Below are 16,117 nucleotides of genomic sequence, written 5' to 3'. Positions count from 1 at the left end.
ATAATCAAAGACTCCTCCCACCCCGGTAATAGAGTCATAGAGCCCGAAAACAGACCCTTCAGTCCGAGTCATCTGTGCCAACCAGACAGTCCAAACTGACCTAGTCACATTTGCCAGCGTTTGGCCCATATCCCCCTAATTTGGGAGGCAATGGCCTATTATTACTGGACTGTTAATCAAGAGAATGAGATAACGTTCTGGGGACCCAGGTTCGAATCCCGCCACAGCAGATGGTGGAATTTGAATTCAATAAATATCTGAAATTAAGAGTCTAGTGATGACTATGAATCCATTGTTGATTGTCAGAAAACCCATATGGTTCACTAACGTCCTTCCTATTCCTATACCCATCCAGATGCTTTTTAAATGTTGTAATTGTACCCCATTCCACCACCTCTTCTGTCAGCTCATTTCTATACACGCACCACTTTCTGTGTGAAAAAGTAACCCCTTAGCTCCTTTTTAAATCTTTCCCCTCTTACCTTAAACCTATGCCCCCTTGTGTTGGACCCCCACCCAGGAAAAAAACATTGGCTATTCACCCTATCCTTGACCCTCATGATTTTACAAAAACTTCTGTAAGGTCACCCCTCAGCTCCCGGATGCTCCAGAAAGAATAGCCTCAGCCTATAAACCTCAATAAGTTCACCACAGGCTCCAAGCCGCCAGGGAAAAAAACCCCCAGCCTATTCAGCCTCTCACTATAACTTAAATCCTCCAGGTTATACTCTCTTCCACCCTCTTCCATCAGGCAGAAGATACGAAAGTTTGAAAACATATACCAATAGATTTAAAAACAGCTTCTTCCTGCTGTTATCAGACCTATGAGCAGACCTCTCACATATTAGTGTTGATCTTTCTCTGCATCTTCTCTGTAGCTGTAACACTGTATTCTGCATACTGTTCCATTACCCTGATATACTTATGATTTGTCTGGCTAGCACGCAAAACAATACTTTTCACTGTATCTCAATACATGTGACAATAATAAATCAAATCAATCAAATGCCTTTGCACTGAATCTTTCATTAATGCTTGGGTCAGTGCACCTGATTTTGCAAATATAAAATCCGTCTCATTGTGTAGTTCAACAATAGATGTCATCTTAACTCAGGGCAGCATTCTCAAATCAAAAGATAATGGATTCGAGTACACCACAGGATTTGAGTACATAATCTGGGTTAAGACTTTACTCTAATACTTATGGTACTGCATTGTCAGAAGTTCCATCTTTCAGATGAGATATGAAAATATCCCATGACACATCTGAAAGAGAACAAGAGTTTTTCTTTTGTCTAGTCAACAGCTATTTCTCAACAAAATGTCAAAACATAGATTATCTGTTCATGCATCCCATTGCTGCTTGAGACCTTGTGCAAAATTGGCTTTTTTTTTTAATCCTCAACAAAAGTATATTTCAAAAGTAATTTGTGACAGTTTTCAGTGTCCTATTAAAAGTTTGTACAGTGTAAGCGAGGAAAGATTATAGGACTGATGCAAACGCTTATTAATTTTGATGTTTATTATGGTTGTTAACCGGTAAAGACTTGTAATTAGGATGTTACAATATAAATTTTGAAACGATACATACACTTACGGTACTGAGACCTCCTCAACAGGAGCATGGGATTGAGTACCAAGTATGAAAGACAGCCCAAATATAGTGCTGTCGATTTTCTGGTTTAGAAAATAAATCGTCTGATAAACAAAAGCATGGCAAATTGGAATCATACTGTCATCCAATCACACATCTGTTCACCAAGATCCATGCCAGAAGCAGACCCCAACAAAAAGTATTTTTGTAAGAGTCATACTGGGTAACAACTTTTTAAACCTTTTATTCCTTAGGTGTTACATCCATGTTGGGATACCCACAGTGTGCTACTCATCCAGATATTCGGTATCAATGTTATCTACAAACCTGATCCTAGTGGTCAGCATCCAGGCAAAGTCACATCACACACAGGAGAGGAGCCAGAACTGGATGCACTTTTACAGTTGGGGTGGTCAGCCATTCCTCTTTTTTGTGGGTAACTGCATATTGATGTATTTTACCATTCCCCTTCCATTCTCATGTATGACTCTCAAACTTTAAAGGGGCTGTAAAATTGGTCATTTACTGCTATCAAGGCATAAACTTATGCTTTTATGCATTATAGGGTGATTCTATTATTTTTGGTACAATTGCTCAGCATTACACAGCAGCAATTCTAAGAAATGCAAATATATGTTTACTATTTTAAATGTCAGAGGAAATCTTTGAAAATATTCCAGCATTTACTTCATTTATATTTTTCCAGCTTTCTCAAATATATTGTACCTTCCTGATGTACACTTCTGCATATGCCAGCAACCTTTACCCCATCTCAGTGTATTTGTCCACAAGTGAATAGTAGAAAGCTGTTTGAAAATAGAGGGCATCAATATTTAGTTTGATATTCTTTTATGTGGTAATCACACTCATGCATCTCCTAGACAGGCTTACCGAATAGCAGTCGGGAGCAAGAACATGGACTGTTGTTAGACTATAAGACCATTTTTACAACGTAGATAACTGATTTGGATGATGGAAGTGGAATGTACTATCACCAGGTTTGCAGATGGTACAAAATAGGTGTGAAGGCAAGTAATGAGGATGACAAATTGAACCTATGTAGGGAAGTAGACAGATTAAGTGAGAGTGGTCAAAAACTTGGCATATGAAATATAATGTGGGAAAATGTGACAATATGTTTTACAGGAAGAATAGAAGTGCTGAATAATATTTAAATGGGGAAAAACTGCAGAAAGCTGCAGCACAGAGATTTGGGGGTTCTGGTGCAAGAATCACAAAAAGGTAGCATCCAAGTTAGAGGACATTGGTTAGACCACTTTTGGGATAATGTGTTTAATTCTGGTCTCCCTACTATAAGGAAGGATATTGTTAAACTTGAAAGGGTTAAGAAAAAATTTACAAGTATTTTGCTGGGGTTGGAAGGTTTGAGCCATATGGAGAGACTGGATAGGTTGGATCTGTTTTCCTTGGAACATCAGAGGCTGAGAGGTGACCTTATAGAGGTTTACAAAATCATGAGAGGCATGGGTAGGATGAATAGCCAAGGTCTTTTCCCCAGGGTAGGGGACTCCAAAACTAGACGGCATAGATTTAAGGTGAGGGAGGAAGATTTAAAAGGGGCAACTTTTTCGCACAGAGGGTGGTCGTGTATGGAATGAGTTGCCAGAGGAAGTGGTGGAGGCAATGACAACATTTAAAAGGCATCTGGATGGGTACATGAATGGGAAAGGTTTAGAGGGATATGGGCCAAATATTGGCAAATGGGACTAGATTAATTTGGGATATCTGGTCAGCATGGAGGAGTTGGACCAAAGGGTCTGTTTCCGTGCTATACATTTCTATGACTCTATGACTCTAAGTTCAGCAGCTGATAGGAAAGGCAAATGGATTATTGGTGTTTATTCCAAAGGGAATAGAGTATCACAGTGAGGTCTTGCTGAAACTATACAAGGCAGTAGGCAGACCACATCTGGAAAACGATGAACAGTTTTGGCTCCCTTTTCTAAGGAAAGATAGTGGCACTTTAGCCAGTCCACTATATTGATTCTGAGTATGCAGGATTGTCTTTTGAGGAGAGGTTGAGTATGTTGGGCTTGCACTTATTGGAGTTTAGAAGAATTAGAGGAGATCTTATGGAAAAATTTAAGAATCATATGACACTTATGATTCGGAGAGGTGGATGCAGAGAGGTTGTTTCCCCTTGTGGGAGATTCTAGGACCAGAGGACATAACCTCAGCGTAAGGAGTCACTCATTTAAGACAGAGTTGAGGAGGAGTTTACTTCTTTCAGAGAGAAATTATTATGAAGAATTCTTTAACTTAGAACGCCATTGAGGTTGGGTTGTTAAGTCTTTCAAAGGCTGGGTTAGACAGATTTTTAATCCTTAAGTAATCAAGGGCTATTGGGATAAGGCACAAAAGTGGAGCTAAGGATTTGTAGCTTCTGGTGCAGCAGTGTACTACCCCAACTAAACTGTGCTGTATTTTTTTTCTCTTTTCCTCCTCGTAGTCCATACGTAAATACTGGGCTCCATAATGCACCACTTTTTCAAGGTGCTCCAGATGCTGTGAGTATTCAGAAATCTTTGAAACTTTTTATAAAGGCAGGATATCAACATTTATATGAAACAGTTTGTGCTCTATCATTTCTACCACTATAGTGATAATTCCTTTAAACAATTCCATATGATTTTATATTTTTCATCAATCACATATTGCCCCCACCCCCAATTAATTTTCCACATGTATAATCCTTTACACAGCTTGATTTTTTTTGCCAACTTTAGACTATATCCACTCTGAAATAGTTCAAAGACAGATGTAAATATCACTGATTAATAAATCACTCCTGTTTCCTGCAGACATTTGAAACTATGTATTTTTTACATTTTTTTCCTGCTTAGGAATTCCTGAATGATGCACTTTCACGTCCTTTACAACATGTCGTGGGAAACTGTCTGAATAAAAACATATTGACACTTACAAAAGAATACAGCAGCATTGCAATAGAAGTATGGGATGGACATTATTTTGATGATGAGCGTTGTGACTTACCGGTGAGTTTGGAAACATTGGCTGGAATTTTATTTGAAGGCTCTATCCCCTCCCACTAGCTGAAAAGCCAGGCTGGGAAGCTGTAACCAGATTTTACAATCGTCAGGCAGCAAACTGCCAGAGGTTGAGCCTTCTGGCCTTGTATGTGATGATGAACCACTTCCAAGTGCACTCATAGCAGGGCCTTCTGGCACTGTAGCCAGTCCCCAACCAGAAAGCAATCGAGGCGAGATAATGAGGCAAGCGAGGGCAAGCTTGACAAGTGGTAGAGCAGATGTGATGATCAGGTGACCAAGATGGAGGCAAGCCAGGCAGCCCTTGCTCCTGGGAAGCCCTCTGTTGGCCAAACAAGAGAGATCCCCACTCCTGAGCCAGTGGCCTCAGCAGCATCATGCAGGCACCCCTCCCACTGTTGGAAAAATACTAGCAGTGGCTGGAGAAAGCCCTTAAGTACTCTTCTTTCACCTTAGGCCTAAACTTAAATCAAATTCAAACTATTATATTGAAGGTTTCTCCTCTGTGTTGGCTATAGCTTTGTATAGTGGGGAAGTCACAGCCCTGATTCTACTTAATGTAAGGTCTCAATTCAAATTGCCTAATATTTTGGTATATTTTGATGATAAGTTGGTAATCTTACTTAAAATGACTGTTGTGGTAAATAAGAAAAAAATTACTCTGGTACAAAAAGGCCCACTTTGCTGAACTTCATTAAAGTGTGCGAGTATAAGAGTAGGGAAGTCGTCCTTCAATTGTACAAGGTGCTGGCAAGACCACATCAGGAGTACTTTGAGGAAATTTGGTCCCCTTATTTGAGGAAAGATATTTCATTTGAGACAGTTTAGAGAAGGTTCACTGGGATGATCCTGGAATGGAGAGATCTCTTATGAGCAAAGGGTAAACTGGTTGGGACTCTATGTACTGGAGTTTAGAAGAATGAGAGGTGATCTCAATGAGATCATTGAAATATATAAGATTCTTAAGGAGGTTGACAGGTAAATGCTGAAAGAATGTTTCTCCTCATGGGAGAGTCTAAGACCAGAGGTCATAGTCTCAGAGGAGGAATTTCTTCTCTCAGAAGGTCAAGAGTCTTTGGAATTCCTTGTTACAGACACTTGGGGGGTGGGGACAAAGTCCTTATATATATTTAAGGCTGAGATAGATGCTTTCTTGATCAGTAACCCTTAATCAAGGGCTACGGGGAAAATGCAGGAAAGTGGATGTGGGGAATGTCAGATTAGCCATGATCCTATTGAATGGTGGAACAGGCTTGAGGGGCCAAAGGGCCTAATCCTGTTCCTATTTCTTATGGTCTTATAGTCTATTTTTGGAGTGAAGTAAATTATATTTTGCCTAAATTTAACTAATCCAGGAATAGTGGTGCTGGCATCTTGCTCAAAAAATTGAATAGTTTGTATTCTTCAACAATTACTTTCCTTGTCTCTGCAAAGACTGACAATCTACCCAAAATATTGCCTAGCCAATATTCTTCTTGCCACCAACGCCATCTAAAATAGGTTTACCTCACTGCCAGTGGTGGGATCTTTTAAATCTGCCTCATTTATTTGCATTACTCACTGCTGTTCAAAGGTTAATTCATTGAGTGTGAACCATTTTAGGACATTGCCAAAGATTTAGGATATTTATAAATGCTAACTTTTTAATTTCAAGAACGTGTAGAATGTTATGTCTTGGTTTTGCTGTTCTTAATATTGTACCCTTAATTGTTATACTACTTCTTCAAAACACATCACAATGATTACAGAGATAGTAGGAACTGCCGATGCTGCAGTCTGAGATAACAAGGTGTACAGGTGGATGAACACAGCAGGCCAGGCAGCATCAGAGGAGCAGGAAAGCTGCCGTTTCAGGTCTGGACCCTTCTTCAGAAATGGGGGAGGGGAAGGGAGCTCTGAAATAAATAGAGAGAGGGGGAGGCGATGATAGAAGGTGGATAGAGGAGCAGATAGGTGGAGAGAAGACGGACACATCAAGGAGGCGGGGATGAAGCCAGTACAGGTGAGTGTAGGTGGGGAGTTGGGATGGGGGTTGGTCAGTGAGGAGGGAGGGGCGGGTAGGTGGGAGGGAAGATGGACAGGTGAAGGAGGTGGAAATGAAGCTAGTAGACCAGCCCATCTTGTCCCCGCCTCCCCGACCTGTCTGTCTTTTCTCCCACCAATCCGCTCCTCCCATCTCACTGACCAACCCCCACCCCCACTTCCAACCTATTAGCCTCATCCCTGCCTCCTTGACCTGTCCGTCTTCCCTCCCACCTACCCACCCCTCCCTCCTCAATGACCAACCCCCATCCCAACTCCCTACCTACACTCACCTGTACTGGCTTCATCCCCGCCTCCTTGACCTGTCCGTCTTCTCTCCACCTATCTGCTCCTCTATCCACCTTCTATCATCACCTCCCCCTCTCTCTATTTATTTCAGAGCCCCCTTCCCCTCCCCCATTTCTGAAGAAGGGTCCAGACCCGAAACGTCAGCATTCCTCCTACTCTGATGCTGCCTGGCCTGCTGTGTTCATCCAGCTCTACACCTTGTTATCACAATGATTACAGATGCATTTTGAGCTCACGGACTGTTAGGCAAGCATTTTCATAGCTGCTCCTAATGGATTATTTAATAGGGTCAATTTTTTGCTAGCTTTTGCTCAGGGCCTCTCATTTTTAATTTTAAAATGCCAACAAATGCTCCAGAAGTTTCTTAAATTATTAAGTACTAGGAAAAGCTATCCCTTACCCACTGCTCAAAAATAAATTCTCCTACTAATTTAATCTTTAATTGTCATTGTTGCAATGAATAAATCAAATACTTCACATTTCTGTTGCTCTTTTCAACAAGCACATTATATAGTGAGAAATTGTGAAGGTCATAAAAGCATGTCCAGGAGGCTAAGGGGAAATGTGACTGAGATGTAAAAAAAACCATGAGACGCCTGGACAGAGTGGATGGAAGGGCCGATTTACCTTAGCAGAGATGTTGATGATTAGGTAGCATAGATTTAAAGTGATTGTTAGAAGATTAATGGGGAGTTGAGGAAACATTTTTTCAATCAGAGGGTGGTCAGAGTTTGGAACTCACAACCTGAAAGGGTAGTAGAGGAAAAAACCCTCAACTCCTTTAAGATAACTGGTGATTGTTGCAGTGGTGAAGGCCTACAGTTCCATCCTGACCACCTACACTACCCTGGAACACTCAGATTTTGCTTTTATGATTGACATGGATATGTACCTCAAGTTCCCCTCCAGCCATTCACGATATAGACTTGGAAATATGTCATCATTCCTTCAGTGTCGTTGGGTCAGAATCCTGGAACTCCCTCCCTAACAGCATTGTGGGTATACCCGCACCAAACAGACTGCAGCAGTTCAAGAAGGCAGCTCACTGTCTTCTCAAGGCAACTAGGGCTGAACAATAAATGCTGCCCTGGCCAGTGATGCCCCACATCCTGTGAATAAATAAAATATTTAAATCTTTAAATGCTAATTGATTAATGGATGCTGTATATTTATTGCCTGATTGATTTGTTTTCATTTAATCTACTTCAGGTTATTAATGATCTTCTCACAATAGATAAAATGAATAAATTTCTAAAAGTCCAATTGAACAAGAAGGGTAAGAACATGACACAGCTTGTTCTTCAGAATCTAGATTGGAGAATCCAGAAATCTGGAAGCAACCGCCCTGAGTATTTACGTGAGGAACAGTTTTATGAAGAAGCAATGGCAAAGGCATTCTACACACTGGTGGTTAGTATAATCATGTACTGTGCATGAGATCTGACGTGGAACAACACTGAGTTCTAGAACATTGAATTCCATGTTATTGATGTCTCTGTGCTACAATTATTGTTAAAGGCAAAATTCCTTTACTGTGTATAAGCTGGTTGTAATAACTCAGGAAGCCCAACTGGAAAGGAACTTAACTTATTGTTGAACACCAAAACAGAGCCAATACTCATGGCCTACAAAAGTTAGCCGCAGCCTGGAACCAAGAATTCTGTAGACCGATCTCCGAGTCTGCTTTATATTTAAAACAAATTTTGAATCAACCTGTTCAGAGATGTTATGACACACTTCTCCAGGACAGGTGGGACTTGAACGCAGGCCTCCTGGCTCAGAGGTAGGATACTACGAATGCACGACAAGAGCTGAATCTGGGTTTGCTTTATTTTTCTTTCCTTTATACCCAGAAATGCTATCGCACACAACAGAGTGACTTTCCCACCACCAAAATCAATGTGAGTTTTTTTTTTTGTTTTCGTTTTAAATACCAATGACCACTAGTAAAACTCTTGTGTTGCCAATTAGATATTTATATATTAAGGGCAATGCACACCATCAAAAGTGAGGGCAAGGCAGGGAAAAAGAGAGAGAGAGGGGGTACTAATTCAAAATGGAATTGGAGGGGAGTTGGTCTGCTTGATTTATTTGTTTGTTTATTCGTTTTGTTCCTACACCCAAAAAGTGCTCTCACACACAACTCAGTGACTTTCCCACCACCAAAATCACCGTGACTGTTTTCTTTTTATAAACTACTAACCACCATCAGTAATCACCAGTGCAGTCAATTCAATATTTACAAGCAAAGCCCACTATGGGCAATATAAACCATCAAAATTCAGGGGAAGGTAGGAAAAGACAGAATGGAGTTGGGGGGGAAGGTCTGCTTTATATTTTTTGGGCTCAGATGATGAGTCCCATCTGGATAGGCTATTGTTTGTTACCAAGGGAACTCATACTCAACAAGCTCCATGAGGAGGTGGGCTTTATTAAGGATTATCACATAGTTCCATTTAGTTCCTAATTATAATTAAATCCTTATTGAAGAGCTATACTTGAAGAATCGTAGCTGTACAGTGAGCTTATCCTTGAGTTTCCATAATAACAAAGCATTATAATTATTCAAATAGTAATTTGTAGCAAAACAAAACCTTCCTTGTGTTAATATCCTAGCTAATGTTATTATCAAACAAGTCAAATCCCATACTGGAACCTGGTTTGATAGATCATATTTTAATTTGTTTTGGTTTTAACAAAGTGACCTCTTGCTGAGATATAAACATGCACTGCTTATTAACAAAAGAAATATAGATAAAATAAAATAAACCAAACCACCTACTTATAATAAAAATTGAAAGATTATTAAGCACATAGTAAAAGTAAAATCATATTAATCACAAAAACACTCCTCTAAAAATTGAGAAGAAAACTGCTTTTGTAATCTACCCAAAACAAGCCCTGTGTACAGACCCAAAAACACATCCTGTACAATATCCACACCAGAATCCTTGAGTCTAATGCCTTTGTAAGTTTACGTTGCCTGTGACTTCAACTTATCGACTGGTACCTCACATAGCTTAATCCTCGAGCTATTATACTATTTAGCTTAAATGTACTCAGTGTTAAGTAACCTCATCAAGGTTTTATACCAACACTTCTGGAGTGGGACTAACTCTTTTCTCCGCTCTATAGCCTTCCCTTCATAGGAGTACTGATCTATACAGCCATCTTCATCCTAGGTCTCCACAAGACTTCCTCTCAAATAAAATCAAAACCAGGTTTCCCTCTCTACACAATGGGTGTTTCCTTTAACTTAAAATAAGTTCCAGAAGTCTCTAACAAGCTATTATTTATCTTGCTGTGTCACAGACCAATCTAGGATAAATAAAACTTCATTCGTGGTGCACAAAAAATCCCATTAAAGCCAGGCCTCAAAAACTGTTTTAAAAGTAATCACCATTGCTAAAGAAACATGTACAAGTTATTAATTTCTCGCGCGCACGCACGCACACACACACGCACACACACACATAATGTGTAAGTATAGGCAGTCCTCAGGTAGTGAATGGATTCCTTTCTGGAGTCCATTAGCAAGTTGATTTGAACACACGTCTGGTAAAAATGTAAAGCAGCTGTCTTTAAGGACAAGAAATGGTTGTATGTTGTGTCTTTAAAATTACAACCATGTATGGGATTGTGTTTGTAAGTACGAGCATTCACAAGTCAGACTTTCGTAAACCATGGATTCTCTACGTATAATATCACATAGTTTATGTCAAGCTTGTAACTCAATATATTTATGTATATGTGACCTAGTAGATTACATTGTCAAAGATAACAAGAACTAGTGCTGTAACACAGATCGCATAAGCTGCACAATCTCTGAACAGTGGCCAGCAAGTCAACTCACAAACCGTGATAGTTGATAATCCACATACAGCACAGATACTGAGAAAATTGTAAACTGCTGACCCAACTATTGTACTGTACTACTGATTTGAGTTTTTTTGAAGAAGTGATGAAGAGGATTGATGAAGGCAGAGCGGTGGACATTGTCTATATGGACTTTCTGCAAGGCATTCAACAAGGTCCTGGATGGTAGACTGGTTAGCAAGGTTACATCACATGGAATACAGACAGAACTAGCCATTTGGATATATAACTGGCTCAAAGGTAGGAGTCAGAGGGTGTCGGTGGAAAGTTGCTTTTCGGACAGGAGGCCTGTGACCGGCAGTGTGCCATAAGGATCAGTGCTGGGTCCACTGCTTTTTGTTATTTATATACAGGTATTTCTGCTATAACACGTGTTTCGTTAACGCAAATTGGCTATAATGTGATTGATGAATAGTGGATACTGTTTGGATTGCATGAACTTTCCACTATACAGTATAGTGATTTTCTATAGCGATTTCCCTATAACACGATTTTCTATAGTATGATTTTCTATAGCACAAGGTTGTATAAGAATGGAACTATCGTGTTATAGGAGAATTACCTGTAAATGATTTGGATGTGAATATGGGAGGTATAGTTAGTAAGTTTGCAGATGACACCATAATCGGTGGTGTCATGGTCAGCAAAGAAAGTTACCTCAGAGTATAACAGGACCCCGATCAGATGGGCCAATGGGCCGAGGAGTGGCAGATGGAGTTTAAATTAGATAAATGTGAGGTGCTGCATTTTGGTAGGTCAAATTAGGGCAGGATTTAAACACTTAATGGTAAGGTCCTGGGCAGTGTTGCTGAACAAAGAGACCAGGTTCACAGTTCCTTGAAAGTGGAGTCGCATATAGACAGGATAGTGAAGAATGTAGTTGGTACACTTGCCTTTATTGGCCAATGCATTGAGTATAGGAGTTGGAATGTCATGTTGTGGCTGTACGAGACATTGGTTAGGTCACTTTTGGAATACTCCATGCAATTCTGGTCTCCCTGCTGTAGGAAAGATGTTGAGAAATTTGAAAGGATTCAGAAAAGATTTACAATGATGTTGCCAGGATTGGAGGGTTTGAGCTATAGGGAGAGGCTAAGTAGGCTGAGGCTATTTTCATTGGAGCATCGAAGGTTGCGGGACAACCTTATAGAAGTTTGTAAAATCGTGAGAGGCATGGATAGGGTGAATAGTCAAGACCTTTTCCCAAGGTAGGGGAGTCCAAAAATAGAGGACATAGGCTTAAGGTGAGAGGGGAAAGATATATAAGGGGCTTAATAGGCAATTTTTCACTCAGCGGGTGGTATGTGTATGGAATGAGCTGCCAGAGAAAGTGGTGGAGGCTGATAGAATTACAACATTTAAAAGGCATCTGGATTGGTTTATGATTAGGATGGGTTTAGAGGGACATGAGTCAAATGTTGGCAAATGGGACTAGATTAATTGAGGATATCTGGTCAGTGAAGACAAGATGGACCGAAGCATCTGTTTCTGTGCTTTAAGTCTTTAAGACCTGTTTTTCCTTCTGGAATCTGCTGCTACTCCCATTGAATGATTGGCCTAAAATCTTCCTTCTGGATCCTCCAGCAGTACTTTTGAACAGTTTAAGAAGGTACAATGGCAGTCTTGTGTGCCAACTCGCTGAGATTTTTCTTTCTTGGGGGGAAGTGTCTGTCAACTTCCCATAACAGCATGTGTGAAACTGTAAACTTTTGACACTGTTTGTGCCAGCTCCAGCACACAATTCCCAATTAAGACGGCAGGTCTTAAATCACATTATGCTGCTGCATTGGCATTAAAGCATCTCTGTCTGCAGAATGATGAAGGCATTCAGTTGTCACATTTCAACACCTGTCCCTGTATATTTATTCCCAACCTCCCAGTCATCCAACTGTAGTACAGAATCTCTCAGTACTCAGAAAAGTTCTGCCAAGATGGCTGTTCAAGCTGTTTTTAATTTTGGAAGTGCTTTGAACTCACAATTTAAAGTGAATGAAAGCATTCAACATATTTTACTGTAATAGTCCTCATTCTGATTTGATCTCTGCATCAAAGTAAGAAATGTAACACAATCTGAACCAGGCATGTTAATTGATATCTCTGTAGCTTTTACTTCTTATTCATACACACTAATACATCACCCAATATTTTTATTGGCAGCTAAAAATGGCACTTGAATTTACATTTCCTCCCACCACTCCCTTCAAAATAGGGTAAACTATGAGCTGAACACTTGTTTTAGGTTGGTTGGACCCCGAAACTGTTTTAGTGAGACAGTGTCTTTATATGCTTGAAGTTAAAGATGTCAAGTTTCTGTGCTCAATGACATTCGACTCCACTGACCATATGTGGCTGGATGATTTATGTTCCTGTAATCAATGTGTAAGCTGTTATAGGTCTCCAGGGGTGGCATAAGTTATTCAGTGGTTGCAAGTCAAGTGAGTTCTGAAAAGCTGGATACACATCCATGGTTTACGTCCAACCCTCACTCTTTCACCGAAGCAAATCCGACAAAATTGGAAATCATATCTGTGAACTGTATTTATTAGAGATGTTAAAGTTGGCCTCAATTCTGGCAAGCAAGCAAAATATTTAGTGAAGTTTTCCACTCATGGTTACTACTCCTGACTAAAAAATCTACATCTCACTCCCCGCCTCAGAAAGTCAATCCTAAGATTACTCATTAATTTCTGAACCACTCCACTGTCCTGACACCTGAACTGATGCCTATGCCTCATAATGAATGCACAGCTCAGGATTTGAAACTTAACTCCATTTAAAGATCTTAATTGTATACCTTTAATGTCTTTACCTTGATGTAACAGTCATTTTTTCAACTTCCAATCTGCAGGCTATAAGGTTGAACATACAGTGAATAATAGGGTGGATGTTCACTACAGGATTTTAGCATACCTCCTCAAATTTACTGGTGTTCCTTCTCAATGACCAAAACCTCTTAATGCTCCAAGATTATCCTGCAGAATGGCAATAAATCTAAACTGCATAGCTCCTAATATTTATCTCAGACTCAAAGTGTGAAAGACACATGGTTGTTCCTGTGTCCAAAGTCAAGACCATATCTTTTGTTGTTCCCACTAACAACCTCACAACTTTCACTTCTCAATTTAAATATTGTGCTCTATCTCCCACTTAAATGAGCCATCATTTATTCTCTCTAAGTAAAAAACCGAAAGAACTGCGATGCTGTAAATCAGAAACATAAGCAATTCCTCTGAGAAAGGGTCACCGGACCCGAAACCTTAACTCTGATTTCTCTTCATAGATGCTGCCAGACCTGCTGAGCTTTTTCAGCAACTTCTGTTTTTGATTCTTTCTCTCTAGCTCAGCTTATTCATGAAGCATAGTGACTCAATACCTTACAACCCTCACCTTTAGTGCTTGTGCTTGTCAATCTGTGTGCTGCAGAACATTTCTATCTACCTCAAGACCAGTATTATTAGCCCCCTCATTTAGAAACTGTAATTCACATGAGCACTTCTGTTCCTATTTGATTAAACTCTCAGAAAATTTTGTTGTCTTGTAACTATACTCCCATCTCTGTTTCAGACTGTCCCTTTCTGCTTCCAGGCTGTCACATTATTGAGAAAAATCACCGATGGCAAAATATGTAACTGTCATCTCTCAATATAACTGATACTCCATCCTTCAACATCTGCAGTTCATCTCTCCGCTGTGTTCCTTTCCACTGCTGATACCAGTTTACATTTGTGGAAGTTATTTTTACAGATACTCCTACTTCAATTTTCTAAGCTCCTCTGCTAAAGCCACAGGAAACATCTGGTGTCTCACCAAAGAGGCTATTTGTACAAATTCAGGCAGTGACTGGTAATGTATTATGGGAGTCATCAGAGCCAAACTTCATTATTTCATCATCTGATGTTTGCACATGTGTTTCCTATCAGGATTTGGGTAACAATACAAAGCAGGTAGCTTTGTAGTTTGTTTTTAAATTACAAGATACTATTGCTAATTGAAGCACCTGTACTAATCTCGGTGAATTAAACATGGATGGACCAAACCAGGATTTTCTGGGTAACTAGATGCTGCTTTTACCACTGAGCCATCTAGGAACTTTGTTCATGTTGTAAAGTGCAGAACTCAGGCTCTTTCTTCTGCCCACTATATTCATTTTCCAATGTGCATGCTGTTGCTTCTAGCAGACTCTTAGGATTGGATGCATGATGTCAGCCATGGCTCATTGGTACTATTTTCACTTCTTAGTCAAAAAGAAAGTACTACTCCAGGGTCTTGACCAAGAAAATCTAGGCTGATACTTCAAACATTTCCTCTTTCAGATGAGATGTTATACCAAAGTCTCTTAGATAAACATGAAACATCCCATGGCATTAGTTCAAAGAAAATAAGTGATTTCACCTAGTTCTGCCAATATTTGTCACTTAACCAATGGTTAAAAACAGATTACCTGTATCTGGTTATGATCATTGTGTATTTCTTTAATTGCAACTATGACCAGACTTAAAGAGTACCTCATTAGCTGTAAAGTGCTAATAAAAGCAAATCTGTTGTTTTTTTTGGATACAATAGGTGTCTGAGTTGTAAAGTTCATATAAGCAATTGAATTCAAAGTTATAATTTTCTTTTTTTATTTTTTAAACAGGAATCAGCACAAATGAATGCAAGATTTGACCCTCTCTGAATGAAAATTGGATGACGTGAGCTACTTGTAGGTGTGAAGATACGGACAGTGACTCATATATATAAATTTCATGACTATGGGAGATCCGTAATCTTCTCGGAAACTGTTTTTTTAAAAACTACGTCTAAAAAATTATGCATGTTTTATTTTCTCCTGACAGGCTATCATTGCGCTTATCCCTTTAAAATCTTTTTGACAATTTTTTTTGAACGAATTAAAGTTTTAGTGAGAAGATGACAAACTAAATGAGAATAGACTTGCTACTTTAATGACAAGAAGTACCAATAATTTATAGAGGGTAACATTTCTTGTAATCTGCTAGTGAAGCACATACCCCAGCAAATACTGCTTGGGTCAAATGGAATGTTTCTAGGTTTTATGCCCCATATTCTCTGTGTATGTTAGGAATCTGAGATATTTGGGAGTGAAATGCTACTTTCTAGAAACACTGTCTTTTCATTTTTGTGTTTTGTTTTGAATTCTGGACTGAAATGAGAAAAGAACTCTTTTGAGACCAGAGATTGCTGCCTGGTTTAAAAGCAAGTAACTTGGTACTCATTGTGAACACTGCCCAGTTGTGAGTTACAGCAATCATTGCAGATGAACTGGACT

The 16,117-nt window shown here is 39.6% G+C and overlaps 1 protein-coding gene across 4 annotated transcripts in view; it reads left to right on the top strand.

Moving 5' to 3' along the window:
- Window positions 1–15,751, top strand: part of LOC109911143 — a 105,991-nt gene extending 90,240 nt beyond the window's left edge. The window contains exons 26-30 of one of the 4 annotated variants that reach the window (XM_048612442.1): window positions 1,849–2,030; window positions 4,065–4,122; window positions 4,459–4,611; window positions 8,260–8,364; window positions 15,467–15,751. In XM_048612442.1, the coding sequence (XP_048468399.1) occupies window positions 1,849–2,030; window positions 4,065–4,122; window positions 4,459–4,611; window positions 8,260–8,364; window positions 15,467–15,505 (537 nt within the window). In that variant the 3' untranslated portion in view covers window positions 15,506–15,751. Of the gene's footprint in view, window positions 1–1,848; window positions 2,031–4,064; window positions 4,123–4,458; window positions 4,612–8,163; window positions 8,365–15,466 lie in introns of those variants that run through there. The other 3 variants (XM_048612441.1, XM_048612443.1, XM_048612444.1) reach the window with 3 other exon arrangements.
- Window positions 15,752–16,117: the final 366 nt, after the last annotated feature.

This window comes from Rhincodon typus, chromosome 26, assembly GCF_021869965.1.
Source record: "Rhincodon typus isolate 14 chromosome 26, sRhiTyp1.1, whole genome shotgun sequence".
NCBI lineage: Eukaryota > Metazoa > Chordata > Chondrichthyes > Orectolobiformes > Rhincodontidae > Rhincodon > Rhincodon typus.
This window is presented reverse-complemented; position numbering and strand designations above follow the sequence as displayed.